The 26035-nt window shown below is 41.0% G+C and overlaps 1 protein-coding gene across 1 annotated transcript in view; it reads left to right on the forward strand.

The window, feature by feature from the left end:
• Positions 1-641: 641 nt before the first annotated feature.
• The window catches only part of GPR39 (G protein-coupled receptor 39), an 83714-nt gene continuing 58320 nt past the window's right edge, over positions 642-26035 (forward strand). Inside the window, exon 1 of the mRNA XM_056349069.1 lies at positions 642-2025. Coding sequence (XP_056205044.1) covers positions 1158-2025 — 868 coding nt within the window. The 5' untranslated portion in view covers positions 642-1157. The remainder of the gene's footprint in view (positions 2026-26035) is intronic.

Here is a 26035-nt window from a genome sequence, read left to right on the forward strand (position 1 = left end):
AATCCATATACACACCCTCTAATTAAATGTTTCCAGGGGTTACCTTGGGAGCCTTCAGTGCTATGGTTTGAAACTAAAACTAAAGAGTGCATTAAATTAATTCCCCCTGGGGTGAGACACAGGAGGAGGAAGTATATTTTCATCCCCTGCTACTCTGGATTATTTCAAAGCATGAGCATGATGGGGATGACTAACTTCATTATTTTTGTTATCTAACAGGAGAGGACGGAAATTTAAAGGGAGACAATCAATGTGTCGAAATCTAGAGTTCAGCTTATTTTGTAACTTCAGAGAAGACTCTTCAGAGCCTAAACAATTATTTTAAGAAGCTCCCAGTTCATCAGCAGCAAGCAAAAACCAGAACCTCCTTTTGATGTAAATCAGTCTGTGGCTGCACAAGCTGCATAACTGCTGCGGCAGATACCGAGGTCTTCATTAAAGGAAATGTGAAGTAGTGAAGCATGTTGGCATTAGCACATATAGAATTAAAGTCTGAAGCCCAGTTAATGTTAAACTCAGGAGCAGATACTTTGTCCTCAGTGCCTGTTCACACATCCAGCCTGACTCCACCAACCGAACAGCTTTAGGAGAAACACCTGGTTTTGTTCCTGAGAAGGAGCTGCTGTTACAGGAAGTGAATTTCAGACATGGGTGTCTTGCTTTTTTTTTTTTTTTTTTCTCTCTAAATCAGCTTTGCTGCAGTGACTAGGGATAGCCAAGATTTAGGTTAATGGTTAACAGAGCAGCTATAACCACACAGAAACTCTGACTTCCTCCTGACGGGGCCAGGACCAAAAGCTGCCTTTGCTTGCAGAGGAAGAGGCAAGTACTAAAAGGAGAGCAGTTCACACTTCAAAGGACTGGGGAGCAGCAGCCTCACTCAGTAGAGAAAGGAGAAGGAAAATCTAGAAGGAGCAAGAGGTGTTTTCCCTAAAGATTGGTAAGAGCTGCAACACCTTCCTGCTCGGCTTATTGACTCAGTGGCTGTTGCTAACGAAACGCACAGGTGTGGCTAGTTGAGACAGGTTCATTGTACCTGATTGCTCTGACCTGTGCATTTCAGTGAGAGGGGCAAAGTGAGAAAGGATTTATTTGCTGTGAATTCAAACGTCAGAAAGGGCAGGAAGGTTCTTCCTTCTTTCTCCCAGGGGTTGTTCATGGCAGGACAGACATCCCTTTCAGACTGTTCTCATCTCATTGACCACAGCCACATCCCTGAGTTTGAGGTGTCTCTTTGGATCAAGATCACTTTGGCTTCAGTGTATGTCTGCATCTTTGTTGTGGGCATCTTGGGCAATGGTATCACCATTAAGGCCACCAGGATCCTACAGAAGAAAGGCTACCTGCAGAAGGAGGTCACAGACCACATGGTGAGCCTGGCCTGCTCTGACCTGCTGGTTATCCTGCTGGGCATGCCCGTGGAGTTCTTCAGTGCTATCTGGAGCCCGTTTTCCAGTCCTGATGGCAATATTGCTTGCAAGCTCTACTACTTCCTCTTCGAAGCCTGCAGTTATGCAACTGTGCTACATGTTGCCACCCTCAGCTTTGAGAGGTATGTGGCTATCTGCCACCCCTTCAAGTTCAAGGCTGTCTCTGGACCCCGCATGGTGAAGCTGCTGATTGCCTTTGTCTGGGGGACATCTGTCATAGTGGCTCTTCCCCTGCTCTTTGCTATGGGCACAGAATATCCCCTGGAAACCATCGAGGGCTACCAAGGTACGACTGCCTGCACAAAGCCTACACCTAGGCACCACCTCCCTGAGCTGAAGCACAACATGACCATCTGTACCAGCCTCTCCTCCAAGTGGCCTGTGTTTCAGGCCAGCATCTTCAGTGCCTTTGCTGTGTACATCATAGTGCTGGGATCTGTTGCCTACATGTGCCGCAGCATGATGAAAACCCTGATGATCAACAAGGAAGGAACTGTGGCAGTGAAGGGTGGACCAAGACACCAGAAGCAGTACCTAAGAAAAAGTGAGAGCTCAGAGGGCAAGAGTTCCAGGAGACAGATCATCTTGTTCCTGGGTAAGAGCCCTGTTCTACTCTGCCTCCTCTGCCCCCTTTCCACATGGGAAGGAAACCCAGAAGCCTTGATTTTATGTCACCAAGTTTCCCCAAATGGTTTATGTTTATATATGGCTTAAAATGTGCAAAATAAGGGAGTGAGATACTTTTGGTTGTGCGTATATATTTTAAGAGATGTGATTTCCCTGCTTGTTTTTGAGTCACATTTTGTCATTGGAACAGGTGGGAGGGAAGAAGGAAAAATCCATTACCGTCTGCTATTTATGTTGTTTGATTATACTGCAGCAATAGGGGTAATAGGGTGTTACTACTTGACCTTCGGGGTAGCAACAGACAACAGTTGCCTGGATATACAGTAGTGGTACTTGCATGTTTTCCCATTAAATTACAAATATATGCATATTTAGTAAAGGTCTTGATGGGAGGGAAAAATGTCTTGCAAGATCTGAAGATCTGCCCACTCTGAAGGCATGTCCCTGTTAATTCAGGATGCTCTCTGGAGGGTACTTACTTAGCCTCAGCAGTTGTGGCAGCGTTGCATCTGAGCATTAAGAAAGCTGGGCTGGAGAGTTGATTTGGTCTTGCAAATTGCTGTTGCCCTCTTTGGATTTTTTTTCCTGGTTTTATCTGAAGGCCTATAACCTTGGAATTATGTTTGATTCTGATCTTACTCACCACATTTGTCAGACAAAACCTAATCAAGCTGTCATTTTACCAATGTGGAATCTTTCTGGGCTGTGATCCATGTAGTCTCCATGTTTGTTGATGCTCTTAGAAGCACCCTTAATCATGCTGGGGCTGCATTGCTGCTAGTTTCTGTTCTGTTGGGTTGCTTAATACGGTCCTGGATATTTATCAAACGGATAAATGAGCCATCTAGAGCATGAATGCACAGTAGACCTAGTGTTTCTGTGTTGCTTTTTGGTGCTCTGCTTGATACTACAGAGGAGGAATTGAAACTTGTTGGCCTGTCTACTTCTACAGGTTTAAGCAGATTAGTTTTTTTTGTGAGTTGGGGTTTTTTTTGTGGTTCTGTTTTTGTTTGGTGTGTGTTTTTTTTTTAAATTCCTATGAGCTATCTCTGCTGCTTCATCTAGTCCTGCTTTTGCCATGGTCTATAGCTGGGATGTGAAGCTGCAGGGTGAGGAGCCCAGTGTGTCCCCAACTCCTTTTCTGCTGCACCAGTGTTATAATTGGGAGCATGGTGAAAACCTGACATACAGACAAGGCGTGTGACTTAAAGGATTGGGGAAAGGATTGAGCTGCATACTGTACTGGTAGAGAGGGTGACAAAGGCTTCAAATGGGAGGTGTGACATCCCAGGCTATACACAGCTCTTCCTTGTGCTCAGAGTGTACATCTAATGAAGAAATAATCTCCTTGCGCAGGGCATCTTTTAGTCTGGGATGAGAGGCTCCATATCTGGGTGATTAAAAGGGCTCTCGGTATCCTTACTCCACTGAAAGTACTGATTTTGGGAGTAGAGGTAAGGCTAATGCTCAATACAGCATGTTGCACAAGGCAGAAAAAGAGGTAAGGCTCTGCTCGTTAAGTTAACTGCTACAGTGGGATCTCTAAATGTCTGTGGATCTCTCTCCCATTGTAAATTATCATCCACAGCTACATTAAAGCCCAGTCTAAGACCCAAATTCTGTAGTAATTTCTAGCTAGGTTGCGAGGTGAAGGGAAATTGTTGCAACTTTTATTCTCCTTGATTGTTGTTCTTGCTTAGCGGTGGTCTAGTGTGGAATAGGGCAGACCTAGTGATGCTTGCAAGAGTGTTAAGTGTATCTGTTTGAGCTGGGCTATTTTTCTTCTTAGTAGCTGGTGTAGTGTTGTGGTTTGGATTTGGGGTGTGAACAATGTTGGTAACATACTTCTAGTTGTTACTAGGTTATGTTTATACCAAGTCAACCGCTTTCCAGTTTCTCAGACCTTGCCAGCAAAAAGGCTGGAGGGGCATGGTAAATCGGGAGGGGACACAGCTAGGACAGTGACATGAACTAGCCAGAGGGATGTTCCATACTATAGAATGTCATGCTCGGGATATAAACCAGGGGGAAGTTAGCCAGGACTGCTGATAGCTGCTCAGGGACTGGCTTGGCATCAGTTAGTGGGTGGTGAGCAACTGCATTGTGCATCACTTGTTTTTTCTCCCTTCCCTTTGAATTTTATTCCTCTCCCCTTCTGCCTCCTTTTAATTGTAATTGTTTTTGTTGTTGTTATTATTATTATTTCATTCTAATTATTGTTCTTATCTCAACCCTGGTGTTTTACATTCCTTCCTGATTCTTCTCCTCATCCCCCTCTGGGAAGAGGGGGTGGAAGTGAGCAAGCAGCTGCATGGTTACCAGCTGGGGTTAAACCATGACAAAAAGCTAAAAGAAAGTGATCAGCTTGTCCTTTGTCTTAAGGGAATTTGGTGCTAATATCTGACAATTCCTCTGTGCTCTCAGCTTTCTGGAGCCAGTAGATGCTTCTGTGAATTCCCCAAATATTTCAGTGGCAAGACTCTTAATACAAGTCTTGCTAATTTACTTGGGTTGGGAAATAAATTAATAAACTGAGGGGGAAGAAACTGTGGCCTGCATTCCTGAGAACAACGCAAAGCAATTTAATTTGGAGATTTCATAAGAGTGATGCTTTAGGGCAGTTTTAACCCAGAAGAAATGAACATATAAATTGTTTACAAATCGCTGAATTTAAATATAGTGATTTAGAAGTCATCTTTGTTTTTCATTTGACAGATGGGTCAAATTAAAACAAATACTTGTGCATTCCCAACATATTTCACTTTTAATGTGAAATGTAAATGACAGTATATAGCATGATGTCTTTGAACATCTAACCGATAAAAACAATTTAGCATTTTCTTCTAGTTGTTAAAAGCTGTAAGTTCTATAAAATGGAGATTAAATTCATAAATCTCCTGACGATAAGAAAAACCTAAGTATAAGAAGACACAAGAAGGAACTGATGCTTTTTTAGTGTCACATTATTGTGTGACACTTGAGAAAATTCATGAAAATTAAATGTAAATGTTGAAAGTGAATGACTGCTTGCCATAGGTAGAATTTATGCTTGCAGGATGGGTTCCAGATAGGGTGGCACCGCTGTTGTGATGGAGGAGGAAGGCAACAAGGGGCCAAGCAAGGGGACCACCACTGTGCTGGGCAGGCTGAGCTCATGTGGAGAAGAGCTTTTGTCCAAGGAAGGTGGCTGCAAATTTCAAATCATTTGGCTTAAAGTCTAGATGGTCTGATTGGGGATTTGAAGTCCTTGATGTGGAGATGTCAGTTCCTTCTATTTCCGGATACCTTGCTATCCTCATGGCAGAGGAGGGACTGGCCCAATGGCTGCAAGAACAGCTCTGTGCCTGGTGTTGGTGTGTGGGGGTACTTCCAGGGACTGTTCAGCTTGAATTTGGTAGATTTGCCCCCGTGGAGGAATGCAAATCTGTCCCAGTATTTTGAAGAAAATCAAGTCTGGTTTTATAGAGTAGGCTGTGCAGTGCTATTCCTTCCAACTTCCCTCTATTGCTGTTGGTTTCAAGAGAAACATGATAGCACATGTAAGTCTTTGCTTAATGCTCCTGCAGTCAGGCATTTTGTGCTTTTGGATAGACTGAGGCATACTTGCTGCAATCTCTGTGTGTGTGATTTATTTAGTCATCTTCTGAGTCATGTGGTAAAAACTCCACTGCTTGCAGTGGGTCGGCCCAACAATGTGAGCAGCGCAGATCAGACTGGCTGACACTTGTGGGTGACAGACACTGAAACTGTGGTTTAACTATGTTTGTTGTTAAATCAGCTTTGCTCATGTTGGGACAGCTGATCTTCTTCTCCTAGTGAAGATCTGCATGGGTCTTTGTGGCCTGTCATGAGTAGCAGGGAAAATATAGCTGAACATATTTTTTTGAGGGGTTCATAGCAGCATTTGTTAATAAAAGTTTCTCCAGCCCCAGCAGCAGAAACTGGATAACTGTAGTGCTTATGAGAATACTTAGTTGATGGCACTTTGATGAAATGCAAGGTTTTAACAGTATTTAAAATGTCCTAATGCTTGCTCCACCCTAACAGAGATTGATTCAGTCTTTGTGGCTACTCGATCTTGTTTTCTGTGGCTGTAAAGGGCAGAGCAGTGATCAGAGAGCTACCTAAACAGTCACAAGGTGTCACTGGGGACATTTTGCTGCTCAAAGACCTGATCTGAGACCCCTGCCACCACACCAGTGAGCTCTTAAGGGGTGAGTTTGAGGACGTAAAATTATTCTAACTGGGTTAGTGCAAACAAAGGAGAATGTAATGGAAGGATCTTGTAAAACAGACTCAGTGCAGTAATTATAAATCTTGCAAAAAGAAGGCACCCTCACAGCTGAAACTATGTAGGTTAAAAATCTTGGCAATGTTAATGGGTGGCCTGCTCACTGAGAGGGGAGCAGCATGGGACAAGCCTCCATGCAAACAGCTGGCTGCCAGCAGTACCTGCTCACTGGCCGTGGCTGCATCCTTCTTGATCTGGTCAATAATACAAAGCCACATTTATACAAAGGCAGCCATATGGATTGTTATCAGACTCGGTCTGACTGACCTGAACTTGTATTCTACAATGAAGTAGGTTTTGACTACCCCAGATGAAAAAAGTATGGCTTCTAAAGCTTCTGTGATGTTTCCCTGGGTGACTTCAGTTTTGTGCTTCTGCTAAAAGCCGTAATTATTTTGTATAAAGCCGCCTCAAGCCTACCACAGCAAATATGTTGAAATAAAAAAGTCCTTTAGTGTAGCTACATCGTCTGCTTTTCTTTGTATAGACTTCCAGTTTGCTCTTTGGAGTAATACTCTTCGGTTTGCACAGCAGAGGGGTCCCTCTGCGTGGAGCTGCTAGGCGCTTTGGGTGCTTTGCCACTTGCAAGCTGGCATCTGTGCAGTGCTTTTCTGTCTCCTGACCATGATGAGATGTCCATCCATCCCAAGCTCTTCCTTCTAGAAGAGGGAAGTATCAAAGTAATCTGGCTACTATTAAATTGTTGAGGTGGATGTATTAAAGCACTGCTGTTGCTGTGCCAGTTGCAATAACCAGAGCTGCAGCTGGACCTACCTAACTGGAGACCCTACTGGTACCATCAGCTCCCCCATGCCAAGCAGGGCAGATAATTTTCATTGCTTTTTCTCGTCACTACATAACTGCAGCGTTTCTGCTTTGGGACCTTCTGATGTAAGATGAATTTTATCTACATGCCTGGACAGCAAATATCCTACAGCTTCCTTAATGAGCAGGGAAGGGAATTGCTTATCATAACCTATGGCAGTGCCTCCATATGAAAAAGACAGTGTGGTGGTAGTTTGTTTTTTGTTTTGTTTTGGGTTTTTTTTTCCCCTTTTTCTTTGGTCTAACTCTTCAAGTATGTCAAATATACTGAGTGTCAACTTGAAGACAGTAGCAGTGGTGGCTTCATTTGATGCAATATGGGAACAGGTAGCTTCAGTTCTGGTCTGCTTTGTAAAGCAATAGCAGCTGGAGGCTTTACTGAGACTCTGGTAAGTGGCACAGAAGGGAAGAGACCCTGTCTCTAAATCCAAACAAAACGGGCAAAAGGGAAGGGTTGGAAAAGCTAAACAGAAAGAGGTCGGTGACCTGACCAAGGTCACAAATGCTATGGAGAGTCGCAAACATATCTGCTGAATCTTGTGCTAGTGCCCTATCTGCCTGGCCTCTGTCCTGCCACTTTTTTTAGTGGTGACTGTTAAAACAGTGCTAGGCTACTCTCTAACAGTACCAATGCCACTGTAAGCACTGTGAACATAGCTGCACATAGCCGTAAGCTAAAGCTAGATAAAACTTTGAGTCAGAAATTAAAAAGACCTCTTAGGATTTAAGATGGAGCACCATTTCCCCCAACCCCATATACTAGTGTTGGCAGATTAATGTTTTGCTGAGAATAAAGGTATTGTGTGTAGAAATAGCCTTTCCAAAGATCACTAAGGAAATGTATTTCATAAGGCACTTGGCAAATGGGTTTTCAGGAAGCAGATTACTTCAAGTAGTTGTGAAAAATACATGGTTGTCATCTGGAGATGACTCGGGCACAGTATAACTTGACAATAGTAGGACTTCTGTTACAGGAAAATCAGATGCTTCTTCATAGGCTGGAAACTGGCTGTGTGTTTTCCTTACTGAAAAAGGTAAAGCCTAGGGATAGAACAAAAATTGAAAGAATAACCTAATTGATTAGATTCCAGAACACAGCTCCAGCCCATGTTCTTTAAATTCGGCTTCATTGACTCCTCTTGGTTCATTTATTTAATCATTCCACTCAGCTGTCTTTCTTCAGAGACTTTGTTGGAGAAGTGCCTGAAGATAAATACGTTGCAGGCTGGATATGATTTTCATCTCTGTTTTATATGGTGTCTCCATCCACATATTTCCCTGAGCAGGGCTTCAAATTACACAAGATTCTGATTCCTGTCCAAGAAGGAGACTGAATGCACTGAAATGCGTAGCAGGGGCTGAGCAGGGAATGTGAAGCACTTAAGCAACAGACTGGGGTCTGGCCTTTCAACTGAATGGGACACATGCCCTCTACCGCTGGTAAGATTTTTCTTTTAGGTGCTGCTTTCTGGAAAAGAGATCAAAGCAAAGGATTTACCTACTGGTGTTAAGTAAAATTTGCTTTCCTCTTCTCTGCGAAAGTATTAACCTAGTGTCAATGGCAAAACTGATCAATGCTACTGAATACTGATAGCACAAAACCAAAGCTCAGCTATTCAACAGATGACAATGGAAAAGCCACATTCAGGGATCATGGCTTCTCAAGGAATTCTGTACAACCAACCTCCTCTGAAGAGCTGTGGGACTTCTGTTGCTTTTTAAAAAAATACATAGCCACAGTAAAATAGACTCAAGGCAAACTTCCAAAATCTAGATATCTGTATGTTCAGTTTTCCCACACTGTAATTTAAAAATGAACACAAGCAGAAACCAGCATAATTTTCCTTGCTATTGTACAGAAAATGATTTATCTACTCTTGCTTTAACTGGACTCACATAATAGAAGATCGTGCTTTTGACTTAAGTAGACAGTCTTCCTTTCCTCCTGTGCTGAGGGATGGCAAAATGGTACAGAGAGAAAAAGAATGGAAGAATAGGGACTGATTGAGGCCAGCACCCCCAAGGTATTTAAGACTTTTGTAGTTTTAATGGAAAAATCAATGTGTGATTACACTCAGCATTAGAGTACTTAAAAATTGCCTCAACATGAAAAGTCTGCAGCTTTAAAAACAACCTAACCCTGCAAATACTGTAGTCAGAGAACGAAATCCATCACTAGTGTGAACCATATAACTCTCCATATCTGCAGATACGGTCTCTGTGGACATGTGACTACTGCCTTTGCTTCTTTGCATGAGAAGTGCATGAGGACAATGAGTGCTTTACTGGTGCTTAGTGAAAATTGCATCTATGCTTTTGTATTTCACCTGATACCTACAAGGAAATTGGTATTTCACCTGGTTTGATATGGAGCTATAGGTGTTGCTGTGCTGCTTCACCCTAGCTCATCCTATGGCACACGCAGCACAAGTATCTTTCCACTTCATGCTCTACCATCCGTGCTCTCCAGAGGCAAAGTTAACAGTTGAGATCTCTTTCTCCCCTTCCCCCACCCCCTTCACCCTTAGTCCTTCTGGCACCCCAAAGTATATGCTAAGAGAAGGAAGGAGGGAAGTGCAGGCAACATCCATCGCTGTGGCAGCACAAGTCAAGAAACAGGCAAGAGACTGTTGCCTTTGTGGAGCTGAGGTCTGGCTGCGTCTTCTGAAAAACACACTGTATCATAGCAAACACTCTGTAGTATATGTTTTCTTACGTGGAAGCAGTCTCTTTCTTCAAAGAGTAGATAAGAAAGCAAGAAGATTTAATTCCATCAAAGTGGAGAAATAGAGATGTTGCTCCAGGTATGAGATGAATTGAGGGAGATAGCCCTCAAAAAGAATACTGTAGCCCTACATTAAGTAACCTTATCCCATCAGTTTTGGTGTATTGCCCTTATTCTTTTGACAAGAGACTGTCTTAAGCATTAATTTTCCAGTTTTTCTATTGCTATCTCTTCTGAGCCAGATACTGTCTCAAATGTAGACTGCTCTTGCAACTCCTCAGTTTCAGTAGATAGGACTCATTTGTGGCAAATCCACAGATGATTTATTGAAGTCTTCGCCTGTGAAAACTAAATGCATTATCTATTCCTCTCGTTTTGTATTCTAATTATACCACATTTCACAAAATTAAATCTTTTGTTTTCCTAGCTGATGTTATGACCATTATCATTAAACAATTATCACTAGCCTGTGAATTTCAATGGAAGAGAGCTTTAATATCTGGGCATTTATTAGTAATGTGAAGCTTTCAGTTTTATCCTACATAACTTCCTGGTTTCCTAAAGGCAACTTTTGCCTTGAAACTGAGAACTAACAAACAGATTAAAGATTACTTTCTTCCCTTTCATTCATGCAAGCGAGTTCCTAAACCTGCAGCTGAAAAACTAGTTAGAAGGAAGTTTAAAACTAAATTTTCCACTGAAGACCAACAGTTAAGATTTCAACTTACATTTGGCACCATGTGCTGTACCACTTTTTTAGCCGTTTTTGAGGGCATCATAAGCATGTTTATGTTGCTAGAAACCAGCCCCATACTTAAGTGAGAAAGCAGTTATTCTACTGATCTTTGCTGTGGATGCATAAATAATATCAAGGTCAAAATATTATGGATTAAATGAGTCTGCCAAGAACCTCTTAATCATATAAATAGTGACTTACAAGTAAAGGTGAAACTGAGAAGGAGATCTGCTATTGTAACATAACTTTTTCCTTGTTTCCCCTTAAGCTGTTTTTAGGCCTCTGCTTCATGTGTTTAATTCTCTCTTAAAAGAACTTACTATGTATGTTCTTATGAATTTTAAAAATAAGGTATTTAAGTTTAAAGTGCAGTTTATGGGGTTAGAGTTGGGGATGTCTGACAGCAAGTGTATGCTTGTTATAGAAACATGTAGACAGAGTTCTGTGAGAACTCAAAAAACACTTGACATCCACCTGCAAACAGGTGCACATATGTAATAATTACCAGGAAACTAAACTTGACTCATGATATAAAGAAACCCAGAAACTGAGGTGCATTAGAGAAAGTAACATTGCGTAGCTATCCATCCTTGTCCTCACTCAGCGTAAATGGCTTTCCTTTCTCATGTTTTATTAGGTAGCATCTGCACAGGTATTCAAGAAACCATCCTGCTCCAATCTCTAGCTGAACTGTGCCAAAGAGCTCAGATACAGTCCCTTTCGGAGGGTAGTCTGAATATTTTGCCTCTTCATGTAGCACTTCAGCAAATCCACCTTGCTTTGCTCCTCCTTATGTTACTGCCAGATTGCTTTTTGTGGAATGTAATGATTGTCTTACACGGCTAAATGAGGGGCTGCCTCACGCTCAGTCTTTTGTTTTAGTGGTGCATCTAGCATGGCGCTGCTGAGGGTGATTATGATTTGAAGAAATATTAGAGACTGTCCTGATTGCTCTTTCCTAGAAAAATCCCTAGAGTTCAGCATATATGTACCCTTCTATTAAATTGCAATAACTACAATTATTCTAGCACTTTGTCCATAAAGCATAAAATTTAAATTGTGGAACTTATTGTGGCGGAGACCAAATGTAAAAGTGGGCTCCAAAAGAGATTAAAGGCAACCTTGAAGTATAGTGCTGTCAAGAACAAGATATAATCTCTACTTTAGAAAGTCCTGATACTGCTGAGTGCCAAAGCCTCATTGTGAATAGTACGGGGAAAATCCCTCTGTGCTTTTTCCTTCTCCTGCAGACATCTATGTGGGATCATCACAGAGAGAAATGAATGGGCAGGTGAATCCTAGGTCTGTACCAGTATGTCTGCTCTTAATCTGAAACTTTCTGTATATGCCAAAATAGGCAAGTAATCAGAGTGTGCCTTCAGCTAGGTATGGGAACATGAGCTTTTTAAGACTGTAGAACAAAAAGTTTGATTGGACAAGAAAAAATTTGATTAAAGTGCTCTCCCTTAAATTTTGGCTATTTTTTTACTATGCTCCTCTGTCGGCCCCCAAACATAAATTTCTCACATACAGTAATGAACACATCTTTTTCTTGTTTTTATCTCTGTGTGTGTGCATACCAAAATTTGTCTTGTTTGATAGGCTCCAGCATTTGTTGATTTTTGTAAAAAATGCCTGTGCCTCATTCTGTCTCTTCAATAAAGACAACTTTTGAGCTCCCTCATTTTGAAAATAAGGGACAACTTTAAGTTCAGTTTTAAAGGCATTAAGAATGAAGGCCCTCACCACCTGAGTCTTAGAAATGCTTAAGGATATTTGTAAACAAGAAGTTCCTGAAACTGCTATGACTGAGCCAACAATCAGAATTAAGCTTTTAAGGTAACTAAAGATTGCAGTACCTCAGCAATAAGGTACACAGATTCAGTTTTTATTGTGAACACAACTGTAACATGTCAGGTTTCAAGCCATTAGATAAGGACTAATGTGGTACAGTAAAAGACAAACAGAAGTCAAAAGCAAGCATGCTCGTCAAGTTTTTCCTTTGCCCTTCAGAGAGTGAAATTGCAAAAAGCCTTCTGACTCTGTCACATTTTACTTAACAGATTTTTCTGATCAGTTGAAAGAAATACAGGTCTAAAATGGATGGAGTGGGATGTGTCACAAGTGTTCAGAAGGTGGTATTGAAGTAATCTTTTTGTCTTGAAAGCCAAATTTTGGGGCCAATAATGACGACATCAACTCCTACCAAAAATGCTTAAAAGCTTCTATTAGTATTTGCAGATGTACGCATAGCTCTGGAAATCTTGCACGATGATTGTAGGGTGTAACTTAGCTACTGAAGTATAATGGGTTAAAAGATATCTTTTTTTTGAAAAAAACTGAACATTTGAAAAAATACAATGTCTAACTACCCATGCAGAGGCTGGAGAAAAGGGACTACTAAGATGACTGAAGAATAGGGAGACAAACCTTTAATGGAAGCTAAACTGAAGTTGTATTGTGTTATGTTGCAAAATGAAGAATATGGCTGGCTTTGAGTTTTCTGTAAGTACTCTGGGACAGTGAGTACCAAGGCAAGAGAAAGATCTGGCTTGTACCCTGGTTTGAGAATCTTGCAAAACTGATTCGGTAACAGCCATATGCAGAGTGATCTATGCAGACTCCATGTACAATTAATTTGATCTCATTTTGCAATGCGTTAAGCTTAGCAGTTGTCTTGTGCATCTTCAGAAACTGCCCAGGGAGCCCAGCATGATTGTTAGGCCTTTTGTCAAGGAGTTTGCCATTGCCTTTGTTGTAATTCAAGGGTCGAGGACCTCCACTCCATTATGCACAAATCTTCCCCTTCAGCTTAGAGGTAAGTTTGAAAGTTACTGTCCTCTTGATTAACTCTGAATTTACAGAGCTTTAAATCCCTGCTAAGTATGGATTTGCTGATTTGGTCTATATAAAAAAGAAAAAAACCCTGAACAACAAACCCCAAACCAGCCATAGAAGCGCAAAACAGGAGAGGAGTTCTGAAACTGCTGTCTGCTGGTCTGGTGGATACAGAGGGCCATCATCCGTAAGTCTGAGTAGTCTCTGAGCAAAGCCAAAGCAGATCTGATCTCTATATGCCTGTGGAGGTTTGTGATTATATAACTTTTCTTTTTTCAGTACTTCTCTTAAAAGATTTTTCCCACCTAGTGTACTTGGAGGCAGCCTGGGAGTTCATTGTTAAAAGTTAGTTTGGAGATTTAAACTTTCCATTGTCTTGATTCCCTTACCTTTTCCTATTTCTGCTCGTATACATGTCTACTGAATTCTAAAAAGCTTTTTGATAGCGACTTGAAATTCAAATGTCTCCTTTCTATTTGTCTTCTGGTCCAAGCCACCATTTAAATGCATTCTTTTCTATTATAAAGAGCATATTGACAATTTAGGAAACATTGTCCTGCAGTGCAAATGCTCTGAAATTACAAAATATTGCCTTGTTCTCTGCATTGATGTAAATGATAGCATTGGCTCAAGAACTAATAGGTCTATAGGGGCCATGAATGAGTACAGACAGAAATGAGAAAATTTTGAGTCATGAGAAGGACATGTTCAGGGACAGCCTTCCAAGTGGAGAGCTGAACCAAACTAGTTCAGTTTGTGGGATAAAGAAGTGATCATTTCTGCAGGTCCATGATGCAGTTGCCTGTGCTGGGAGTGGAGGTGTGTCTCTGATCATGAAGCCCAGGCTTCCCCTGGGTTGGAAGAAAGAGGTTATGTTTATTGCTCCTTGTTGTGACACTCCATATCCTCCTTTGGGAGAGTGCTGAACTTGCAAAGAAGGTCCTGTAAGCTTACTGAAGCTGAACGTTTTCTTGGCAAATACCTGTTGCCAAAAGGAGAGTTTCAGAAAGCTGACCTGGGACCGCATGGCTTGGTGCACACATGGATCCCTGCCTGTAAGTGAAGGATCCATTTTCTGCATGTTTTGGTCTCTGAATCAAGGGCAAGATACCACCTCTGCTTCTCCTTGCCTTGCTGCCACAGATCCATTCTGCCAGCCTGCCTCAATACCCCCCTTCGCAACTTACGTGGCTGTCAGTCTCCCTGTGCCTGATGACTAGCATTTAAAAGCTTGCCTCCGAGTCTCTATCGCCTAAGAAAGAATTGCTTTAACCTTATCAAATGGAGGTGAAATTTAACATGACTTAATGTTTATTTGCTGACAGGCAGGAATGTCCTCTAAATTGACTGTCACATCTCAAATGCAAAGCTGTAGGACCAGATCATAACCTCTTGTTGGCTTTCAATGAAACAATGTTAAGTTTGGGGAGTGGGGATATTATTTTGGCCTCCCTGGATGTGTGGATAGCATTCTTATTTCAAGTTTTATACAATGAAGTTATATTTTATATTTGCATAATTCAAATAGATGAAATCCTCAAGCAGGCACAGAAGACTTGATTTCATTAACTTGGGATGCAGCCATTCCCATCTCTCATGCAAATGGAAAATACCTTTCCTGTAAGTATACTTTAAAGATTCATTTCTTTCTCTAATCAAGTGGTGAAATCCTACCCATGGGAACCAGAATTGATTTCTTTCCCCTTCAGACCAAATAGCATAGACCTTATTTGGGTTAACTTCTGTCATGAAATGTAAGCTTAACCCTTCTGTGTGCTGTGAATCAGCTAAATGTGTTCCTGTTTGCTGCTCTGACACACTGAAAATGTACATGGTGTAGTTGTCCTGCAAATGTAGCCGTCAGCTCAGGGAAGCTCTGCCTATTGTCAACAAAGATGTATTTCCACTGAAACCCTGACCTTGAAAGCTTTTTTTAAAATTTCCTCTGGTGCCTTGAACGCTGTAATTGATTATGGTTGTTTTGGTTTTAGTCTTTAACAATCAAGGTGAAGAATTGCTCCCAAATTTGTTAAGATGTCAGGAGGAAGGCAGCTTCCTCATGCTGCATGGACAGCGTCAAGGAGCCACAATGGGCTCTCGCAGCCCTTCCACAAAGCTCTGATTTTTCTGGTTGGAAATGGAAATCGGACAGAAATGCTCCTCTCTCGCAGCTGGCACCTGTGCCTTGCTCTCTGTGAGGGATCTCTTGGGCTGTGAGAGTGCTCCACTGCACTAACGCAATTTAATAGATACCTTTAAATCTCCAATGATATCTGATGTTGGCCCAAGTAGTTTAAGAAACAGTCCTTCACACTGTCATCTGAGCCCATGGCTGGGACTCCTGTTCGTAGCAGTGATTAGGTGAATTTCCCCTTCTCCATACTACTGTATTATCTGCATATCTTTGTGTTTTCTGGATCAGTTTCTTGGTAATAAAGCTCTGGATTTTATTTTCTGTCTTTCAGACATATCCCTTCTCATTTCAATCGGCTTATTAGTTGAAACTGATAGGCTACCTCCTTAGCCACTGTGCTTCTCTGAATCATTTCCCAGTGCTTTCGTTGAAAGCAGGATGCTCTGCTACATTCTAATGAAGAGCTGCTTTAAAAAGAACAACAAAAAGAGGAAAAAAAAGTGTTATGGGTTGGGGGTTTTTTTTTGTTATTTGGGATGCTTAGTTTTCTGGTGCTTTGTCTTGGAACACAAAGTAGTCATTAGGGAGGATTTTTTTTTTTCTCTGTACTGAAAGTGAGCTTATGGTGTGCGCTCTGCCTCTCCTGCCCTATAGAAAAAAAACAGTAGGAGGTCAGCTGCATTGAACAGCTCAAGAAAAGCCAAGATGTCCTGGGTTTTCCCCTTGTATTAAAGGAAATCTTTACTCCGTAATTGGCACGAATTAGTAAAATCTCCTTTAAGTGTATACACACTGTGGTATTTGACCTCTAAAATTCCTGGTGTGGGGGATGGACACTGGGTAGCAAGCACTGAGCTTGCTTTGGTGTTTAGGTTTCTACATCAGATGTCAGCTGCCTTTCATGAATGAGTTTGAGTTCAGCTCTGTGGTTCCCAAGAGCTTTTGATCAGTCTGGCTTTACTGCTTCCTTTAGTTAAACTTTGCACTGGCCCTTCAAACCTCTGAGTTGCCTGCACTGCTGGGGCATGCAAGGCGCAATAGCTGGTATCAGCTCAAACAAAGGAAACCGGAGACTGAGAGATACCCTGCCTCCACTTTTCTGGGTGTTCATGTGACAACAAAAACTGTAGCTTTTTGACACCATGGCATGCTGAAATGGTCTATATCTATATACACACACAGACGTGTGTATATACATGTATTGGAGTATGGACTAATTAAAAGCAGCCATTCTCACCAAAACATTTGTTGTATCTCAAGGCAAGTTCCTCAGGCTGAGCAGCTTCCTCATGCTTTGGAGTTACAGCAACCCAGAGCTGCCTTGGCTGGCAACATGTTGCATTTTACAAGAAAAGCAGCCCAAAATAATAGGGCCTGAAACAATTGTTTCCTCTTTGTGCATCTGGAACTTCAGTTTTGGGGTGGATTTTTGGTTTGTTAGTTCCTTTGTTTTAGTCTTCTAGCAGACTCGGCTCAGGGGGCCCCAGCTCCCATTGTGAGCAGCCACATTTTGGAAAAAGCCTCATTCGGCAAAAGCTCCAAGAGCCTAGAGAATGAGGCTTGCTGGGGTGCGCTGGAGATCAGTGCACTGAATTTAGTAGGAGCTATAAGCATTTCAGACTTCTGGTAGCAAAAATCTTGTTGACTGAACTCTACTTCCAAGTCATTTTAGGTCAGGAGTGATTGCCATATTTAAATCACCATTTTCAAATTCTTTATCCCTTGCAGCAGCACTGTGAAAGTCAGTGTCCCTAAGGTTCAAATCTTCTTTATTTAATTTTCCTACTATTTTAATATATTGGTGGTTCTGACTGCTTTTGCCTAATAAGGTTTCGAGGTGAAAATTCTGAGGTGTGAAAAAAATCTTTTTAAAGTGAAACATCATGCTTTTGATCCAAGGAATGATGTTTCACAGGAGGAATAGAAACAAAAATCTCATGATAACCCCTCTGCTTTCCTAAAATAGAAAAGCTGCCTGGTTAATGAATATAAATGAATGTACATTCACTTCCTTTTTTTGAGGTTACTAAAGCTGATTAACGTTAGGTGCCACAATTTATTTAAAGCAGTTGAGTAATTATTCTGCTTCCTGTCCCATGAACATGCAACTTATTTATTACTGAGAGTTTGGGGTTTTTTTAAAGTGTATCCTTGAAATCACATTGGGGACATATCTTTGTCATCATCAGAGTTTTAAAATAAGTACTTTACAGTAAGTAATTCTGGTGTACAAGCAAAGAAGAAAAATTGGGCAATGCTATAGGAATTCAATAAACTGTGATGCATCGACTTACAGGAAAGGACCTGAAATCCTTAGGAGCAAAATAATGTATTGACAATTCAGGGTTACACAAGTAGAATTCAATATTCAGCAAAATTAAATTAGAAATTGATAGCTTCAACACAACAAAACAGTTTTTCATATGAAATTTAAAATGGGTGAAGCTGCTTTGCTTTATTATGACACTGGTTGGATCAAGGTGTTTTGGATGAGAGTTATTTTCCAGCAGATCATCATAAAGTGACTTGTATGTGTTGGCCTTTCGTGTTGTGTTAGTCTAATGAGAATTTATTCTCTGCTTTCTAGTAGAGGCTGCCATAGCTTCTGCCATGTTGTTAATTATGCCAAGCAGGTTAAGTTACTCTGTCTACGTTCATCTGCTAAAATTGCAACTCTGTCTTTCTCAGTCCTAAGGATGGATGGTTGGAGAAAAGGAGAGAAGTGAGCGGATAGTGGCTGCAGTCAGAGGTGGCCAGGAGATGTGCAGTTGCAATTTTGCAGGCTTGCTCCTTGCTGTCCTTCTTGTTAACTTTAATAAATTGGCTGTTGAACAGAAATCCTTTAACCTGGCTAAAAGTTGTTCTCTAAATTTGTATAGTTTGAGATACTGTTGTGGTCTGTAATCTGAGAGCACTTTAACTTCTAATTGTCCTGGTTTCAGTTTGGTAGTCTTTGTCAGCTGGGACATTAATGCTTGGTAATCATCTGTAAGGGCATGTAAAATTCTGTGTGAAGGAAAAGAAACAGATTCTTAAACACAGTATTATTATTTTAAATGTAGTAATACTGTTTTATATTAAATACCACTTCAGTATGAAAGTTCTTTTTCAGGATTAATGACTAAATCATAGGCACCTCTAGCCAAAATAAATGAAACTGTTGACGTGAGCACCATAGCAGAGCAGAGAGTTTCAGTATTAGGCTTGCCTTCCCACAGAACACATGCATAGTTCTAATTAGTATTTGCAAGTTCTGTGTATGTACCCGTAGAGAAACATACACCACTTAAAAGCTGGATGAAAATAAAAAAGAATCTGCACTGGAAGTTTCCCTGTCAGAGCACTTGAACTTCATCTAAGGAGTATTATGAGACAGAAAAAAAGTTCTGCAGCTGATGGACTTTACGGCAAAGTTGCATTTTATCCTCAGACCAGTTGTAAAAAGACAAGTTAAAATAAGTCTTCTGCGTTCTGCAGATGTGGAGGCAATTAACGAATAGAATTTGATTCTGCAAGCAACCTATTATGGCTATAATAACAAGTTAAAAAAGCAGCTGGATGCTGGTCATTTAGAACCACCAACTTGTGAAAACAACGGTATCTGGTAGCCTGTCCTGACTTAGCAGAAGCAGTACTGATTTATACAAATTTAGGTACTTCAGTGACATATCTTGTAATTTATCTACTACATGGTGGTGTTTTGGAGCCTGATCTGAGACCAGGGGCCCACTGTATATGCACTGTGCAGACAAGAGGAAAGAATCTCTGTCAAAACATACACAATCTACATAGTTAGAACCACAACTAGTAGTAAAAAGGAAATTTGACATATGCAGTTGATCTTGTCTAGCTTTTGTTAACGTAGCTGTTGCATATTAAGTCCATGCTTTAAATATATTGAAACTAGGTAAGAAATGTTTATTTCCTGAAGAGAAGTGGCCCAGCTACTTCTGAAAATTACTAGCTATGTGACAACTGTGTGGCATGGCTTAGTTTGCATTTCGTGAAAATGCACATACAAGAATCTTCTTTGTAAAAACTATTATTTTCTCTTTGAAGTGTTCATCATTACCAGGAGCTTCAATGTGTATTGGATTTTTAAAAGATATTAATCATGGATTAGTAGGTGGAAAATGAACTCCAGTCACCTGTCAAGGGGAGGTGATTTTGAGCAGCCGGAAACGCTGCTTGTGGACTTTCATGGTCAGCCACTTCTGTTGCTGGTGTTGGAAGATGAAGAGGGTTATTTGCACAAGCTTGTAGCTGCTCAGAGAAAAAATAACCTGTGATTTGCAGATTAGGCTAGACATACGCTTTGCTTCTCTGAAGAAAACTCCATAATGTAACTTGCATTGCTCTGAAATGCAGTCTGTTTGTATTTTTCCCTTGGCAGTGTTAGAAAACCTCATCTCTCCCTGATCTGCATTTGAACAGTCCTCATTTTTATCTCTTTTAGATAAGGGACTTCTCTGCTTTAAATACTTCCGCTCTTTCTCTCTCATTTGAGTATGGAGGTGTTGGGAGGTTGTAGGATTTTTTTTTTCATCTTGAGCCTGTGCAAGGGTCCAGCTATTTGCTTTACAGTGTTTCTGGTTTGTTATTGATGGGCAATCATATTTCCAAATGGGCTGACAACAGCTCTCCTGGGTGAGTCTGTTTAGTCTGAGTGTGTCTTGGAGTAACACAGGGACAGCCTGCAGGCTTGCTTGTTCATAGTCCTGAACATTCAGACACATTGGTGCATTAAATGTCTGTGCTTTTAGGATGGCAGCTTCCTGTGACAGATAGGGTGTAGGCTTATAATTTCTAATATGCAGTTTCATGTGCAAAAGAATTATATGGAATGTAGAAAAATTAAGAGAGCAATGAAACTGTACAGTTTAATTCAGGCATGCATCGGTCCGTAGGAATAGCCATTTGTGTGAGCTATATGGGTGTCACTTTAATGCTTGCTGTACAACCAAATGTTTTGGACTTTTCAAAAGACAGCATCTGATGCTAATAGTGCAGGTTTTCTGAGCCCATGATATCGAGATGTGGAGAAATGAAGCTGAAACCTCTCCTTCCTTTCCTCTTCTTCCTCTGCATCTTCCACCAGTATGCCAGTTCTAGGTCAGTCAGCAATGAACAAACTTGCGGGATCTCTAAATGGGATAAATGCATACAGTGTATTGCTGGCACTTGATTTGAGATCAAACATGAGTAATTAACTACTTTTTGGAGACTGATCTTCCTTTTTGCCCTACCTGCAATCCCTTTCTGTTTAGCTGGCTGAAGAGCAGTCTGTGAGTATGTACCAAAGATAATACAAGAAATTGCTTTGAAGTCTTCTCTTTCCTCTGAATATCTTCCCTGCCTTTAATTTGGTAGTTTGTTTGTAGAAAATATTATTATACAGGCTGTGATTTGATAAAGGGTGTTGTCCTGTTGAATGCCCCCCAAGACCAAAAGTGATTGTGAAGTGTCCACCACTTCACGCTTCAAAAACAACTTCCTCTTTGTACCTTAAAATCCTATAAACCTGGAATGCCTCATGTTTATAAGATCTATGGCTCCCTCATACATCCTAGCCATAACAGTTTTTTTACAGGTCTTGTGCTCTTCCACAAATAGAACAGTTGCTTGAAAACAAGCACCAAATCCGGTGACCAGAAGTATATGCATAGTCTGATTGAAGAAGAGCTAACATTGCCTGCTCTTGTGTTTTGAAGCCTCGCCTAAGAGGGCTTTTTAATTCTCTGGTTGGAGAAAGAGATGGAAGCTTCATAAAGCTGTATTACTTGTTAACTGTTACAGATGAAGATAATCTGAAACACAGGAACTATTATAACAGGAAGCACTGGACAGAAGAAGATTTTCTATATGGGAAATGGCCCATCCACAGCATACTAAAGATTTTATTCCTTTCATAAGTCAGGATTCTGACTTCAACTAAAGCTTTTACAACTCAACATTTTTATCCTGCTGTCCAGCTGCCTCTTTGTTTCTTGTGGACATGCAGTCAAGACTTCTTTTTAGAACACCTTTTCCATGCCCCAGCACCATAAACCAAAGTATATGCACATATATATTTGTTTTACCCCTTCACAGTTATAGAGCAAACAGCAGTTTTCTCAGTGTCCAGTAGTAGCAAACCCTCTCCCTCATTCTCCCCTTCTTCCCCCAAATCAGAAGTAAATAGAATTTAATTCCCCTAGTCCCTACCTTAAGTTTTTCTGTCGCAATGGCACCCATCACTGTGATTTTATTTAACAATTTTCGTCTTTTACAGGGTTTGAGATAAACATGTTTGCTAGCAGTAACTTTGCTAAATTTGTAACTGTTACACATGGGGCCTACACCCTCAGGTCCTCTATTTTTGCTGTGGAAAGGTTCAACAAGAACTTCAAATGGTATAGCTGGAAGAAGAACCTTCCCAGTATCTTTTCTTTCAAAAAGCAGCAGACATTATTTCAATGACACACAAAAAAGATTTATATTGCAGAATAGCTGGAAAGATGGTTTCTCTCCATTTGTATTCATGACAGCTTCTACATATCCAACTATCAAAACCTATTATGAAGAGCTGTATTGTAGTGTAGATAGATTTTTTTATGCTTGTCATAATAGAGATCTATAGGTAAATTTGTCAATGATACATCCACTGTCATATTCCCATATTTCTTATGGAAAATATTCTTAAGGATAACTACTAACTTAAGTATCCTTACTGTGTAAGGAAGTCTGAGTTTTAGTTGCTTAGTTTTAAGAAAAGTGTTTTAAATTATCAGGGACTTTTCAGTTTGAGGCAAATTTCAAACCACAGCATTTAAACCAAAAGTAATTTACTCGTTACTTTCCATAACCTATTTTTTAATAAGGTACGCACAGTCCAACAAGCTTCTTTCTATGACTTCCAGTACCAGATTTTTCCTTCTTATTTATATGAGACTTGTCCAACCCATGTTAACAGCTTATTCTGAAATGAATTTTGATAGGTTGATGAAAAATGAACCCTCCTTGATTCTCATTTTGAAGCTAGAGTTTGTTTGAGCTCTAGGGCTGTCTTTAAAACCTAAAAAGAAAAAACCTCTGTGTGCTTTTGTTAGAAAACCTCCCAATGAAAGGAGCATCTCCCTCCATTTCTTCAGTGTTTTAGTTCTCATCCTGTTCTCTCTCCCGCATTTCTCCACTCCTTGTTATTAGCTGAAATGGGGTGAACCCTGCAGTTACGGGGAGGGAGCATGAAGGAAAGGAAGGGGAAGGGTTGCAAAAGGGGGGAAAAAGGTCACCCATTTGTTTCAGAACTGAAAGACACTTGTTTTTTGTCATCAAACTGGAGATACTTAGAACAACAATTCTGTTTAAAATTATTTTTTTTCTTAGGAAGATTAAAATATAAGTTCTTGATCTTTTTGGCTCAGTGCTTAGGAGTATGAAGCCCCTACGGTATCAAGAAGACAAAGCCAAAAGACTGCCATGATGAGTTGGTCTCACCTGGAAAGTCAACAGTTGAACTGTCCCCTGTTCTTCCCACCCTATAAATAGCAAACCCATCTGGGACAGGGGAAAAGGAAGGAACTGAGGGCACAGCCCAGTTTAGGGGCTCTCCAGGCTGTATCACATCCTAACCTCTGAACACCCACTGATACACATTAATGTCACTTCTCACATGCACAAGCCCAGAGGCGTATACCTGCTGCAGTACCAGAAATTACTGTTATCCTTGAGCTCTGACTAATTTCCTTTTCAAGCATGAAAATCATATCAACCATTGACTGAAAGACACATGGTGATGCCAAGAGGGAAAAGAAATCGGAGTTACAAGTTGTTCCCCTACCCCATACAAGGAAAAGTCCCAAAGAGTGCTGGGAGTGCCTCGTTACAGGTGCCCTGGGGAGGTGACAGGGCCCGGCCACACCAGGAAGACAGTACAGGCAAATGGGACAGCTCAGCCAGTGTGAGTCAGTTACTGCAAGATGACTTGTCCTCTGAGTGGTTGGGGAGCCACATTAAAAGTGCCTCTGTGTGAGATGAGAAAAAGGACAGCTGCTGTTCCCCTCACATGGTGATTTTCCAGTCAGGAGCCAAACAGCATGAAATTTCTCCACACTGATTTGCGAGGCCTGGTTTTCAGATCAGCATGTATTTGTCCACCTGAAACCAAGGCTTATGTAGGGGCACTGAATATGGCACATCCAAACAGCCAGTGAGATATCTATGCAATATGATTTGGCAGTGTTGAGTTGGATCTGCCCACAGATATAAGCCTGCTGCATGTGAGATTTCTATTAGATCTCTGCATCTGTTTCTGGGTTCTTTTGCCTCTCCCAATTACTCCCTGTCGTTGCAGGGTCCATCACAGCTTCTGGTTTGGGTTGTGAGTACATGCAGAAATCTGAAAATTGGCTAGTTTCTGAGACACAATGCATAGTTTCCCTGCCGAAGGACTTGCACTCCAAAGGAAAACATATAAATCTAGTTAGAGGAGTCTTTTCTGACTCCATTTTACTGGGATTCTTATGTGTTTCTTTTCCCAAATTGTCCTGCAGGTTAAACTACTATTCCACATTTCCTGACATTCAGCTCTCAAGTACAGTACGTGCTATGGCAACAGCATTCAAGATGAACCCAAATTAGGTCTGTGTCTGCAAGAGAGGCAAAATAAAAAGAGCAAACTAGTTTAATTACTCCCTATTCAGATGTAATTCAGTTGCAATGCACTAAGAAAAATAAATGTTGCTGGGATGTTATGAGACAATTAGTAAGATAATGGAAAATAGTTAATACCCCTCATGTCTGTGAAAGAGTGCTCTCCCCTCTGCATTAGAGTAGTCTCGAAAGGGTTTTCTGAGCTGTATTTCCAAGTATGAATTTGTTTTTCCCTTTGGAAATACAATAAAATCCTGCCACGGTCCAAAATGGTTATTTGCAGTTTGGAAATCATGCAGTTCAAAGAAATCACCTTGGTCCTGAGCCAGCCACAGGGCGCAGGTCCAGGTGCTGTGACAATACTTTTCCTTTGGGAACAAGGAAGTGATAGGTACACTTTGTCACCCAGTAGTTTTGATTGTGCCCTGTTTTCTAGCAGGCACATCTAAATGCATCCTTGGGCCTTTCACAGTAGCCATTTGAAACTGTCACAAATATCTCAGGCACTCAAAATGTGTCACAACTATAGTCCTTTATTATGTTCAAGATGGAGGACTTTTTCCTCTTCCACTGTGACAGCAAAGTTAGAACAGCAAATTTGCCAATAAATTGTCAGCTTATCTTCCCAGCACTCATCAGCTGTAAATGCACTTGCACCTTGTCTATGGGGTCTGAGACAGGCTCCAATCCCAGCTCCTGTGTGGTCCCGCTGAGTGACCTTGTTCAAGCTGTGTGCTCTCCTTGTGCCTCAGACACTTCTGTACTGTAGGAATAATGATTTCTGACTCCTTTGTAAGTGTGGGGGGTTTTTTGACAGTGGAGTCCACTTACCCTGGCTTTTGCCACTGCATGAATTACCAGCGCCCATGAGCATACACAGGAGGGTGAGCTTGAGCATATGTGTGGTCATTAATGCAGATTTCCTTACTTCTCTTGTTCTGAACTTCTTGGGGTAAGGAGTTTGGAGATATTTTTCTGTGTGTTAGTCTCTCAGCTGTGCAACTCCCATTAAAAGTCAACCTCTCTGTGCAACTTGATCGAAAAAAAAAATCCTGTTTAATGTGAGATTAGTTTAGGCTTTTGTACTTGGTTTCCTTGGGACTCTAATGGCAGTCTGAAAAAGAAAATCACCCCTGAGAACGTCTAGCACTTTGGGTTTCACATAAATGTAATCCAATTACCCCAGTCTAGGCCATGCAGGACTATTTGGTCTGAGGTATACATCAATCTAGGAGAAGTACAATACACAGAACTGAAAAGAAGGCAGATTGGGCATATTTCTTAATAGCATAACACAATGCAATTGCCAAAGGAAAGGCATATGCTTCTGTCCTGCATTAGGCAGTGCCTGAACTGAGTAATTTGGGGGGGGAGATGGAGTGAAGTCCTTGCAGGAAGGGATTTTAGAGGTATCTTCCCTGGAGGCCAGTTTTGTAAAGGCATACCATCTGGTGCATTCAAAATGCAAAAAGATTTGTTCTTCAGAAGTCTGAGCCAGGGATAAAAGTCCATCCCTGCCAGGGATGGCTTAGCAGTATCCAGAGAGATGGATGAGTTTTATCACAAACAGCGAAATTCTCCTTTTCCTCTGCCCTTAACCTCTAATTCAAACATCAAATAGACTGATCTTACTGTAGCTGCTTGTTTCGGTAATGAAAATTTCTGATGTCCTTACTTACTGTGAACTGAGCCAATGAACTGTTTCATTACTATTTCTGCTTCGCTTCTAGGCACCTTCATTTTACACAGAGGTCAGAAAAGGGTTAAACACAAATGCTGACATTACCCCAAGCAAAGC

The sequence above is a fragment of the Falco biarmicus genome, chromosome 8 (genome assembly GCF_023638135.1).
Source record: "Falco biarmicus isolate bFalBia1 chromosome 8, bFalBia1.pri, whole genome shotgun sequence".
Taxonomy (NCBI): Eukaryota; Metazoa; Chordata; class Aves; order Falconiformes; family Falconidae; genus Falco; species Falco biarmicus.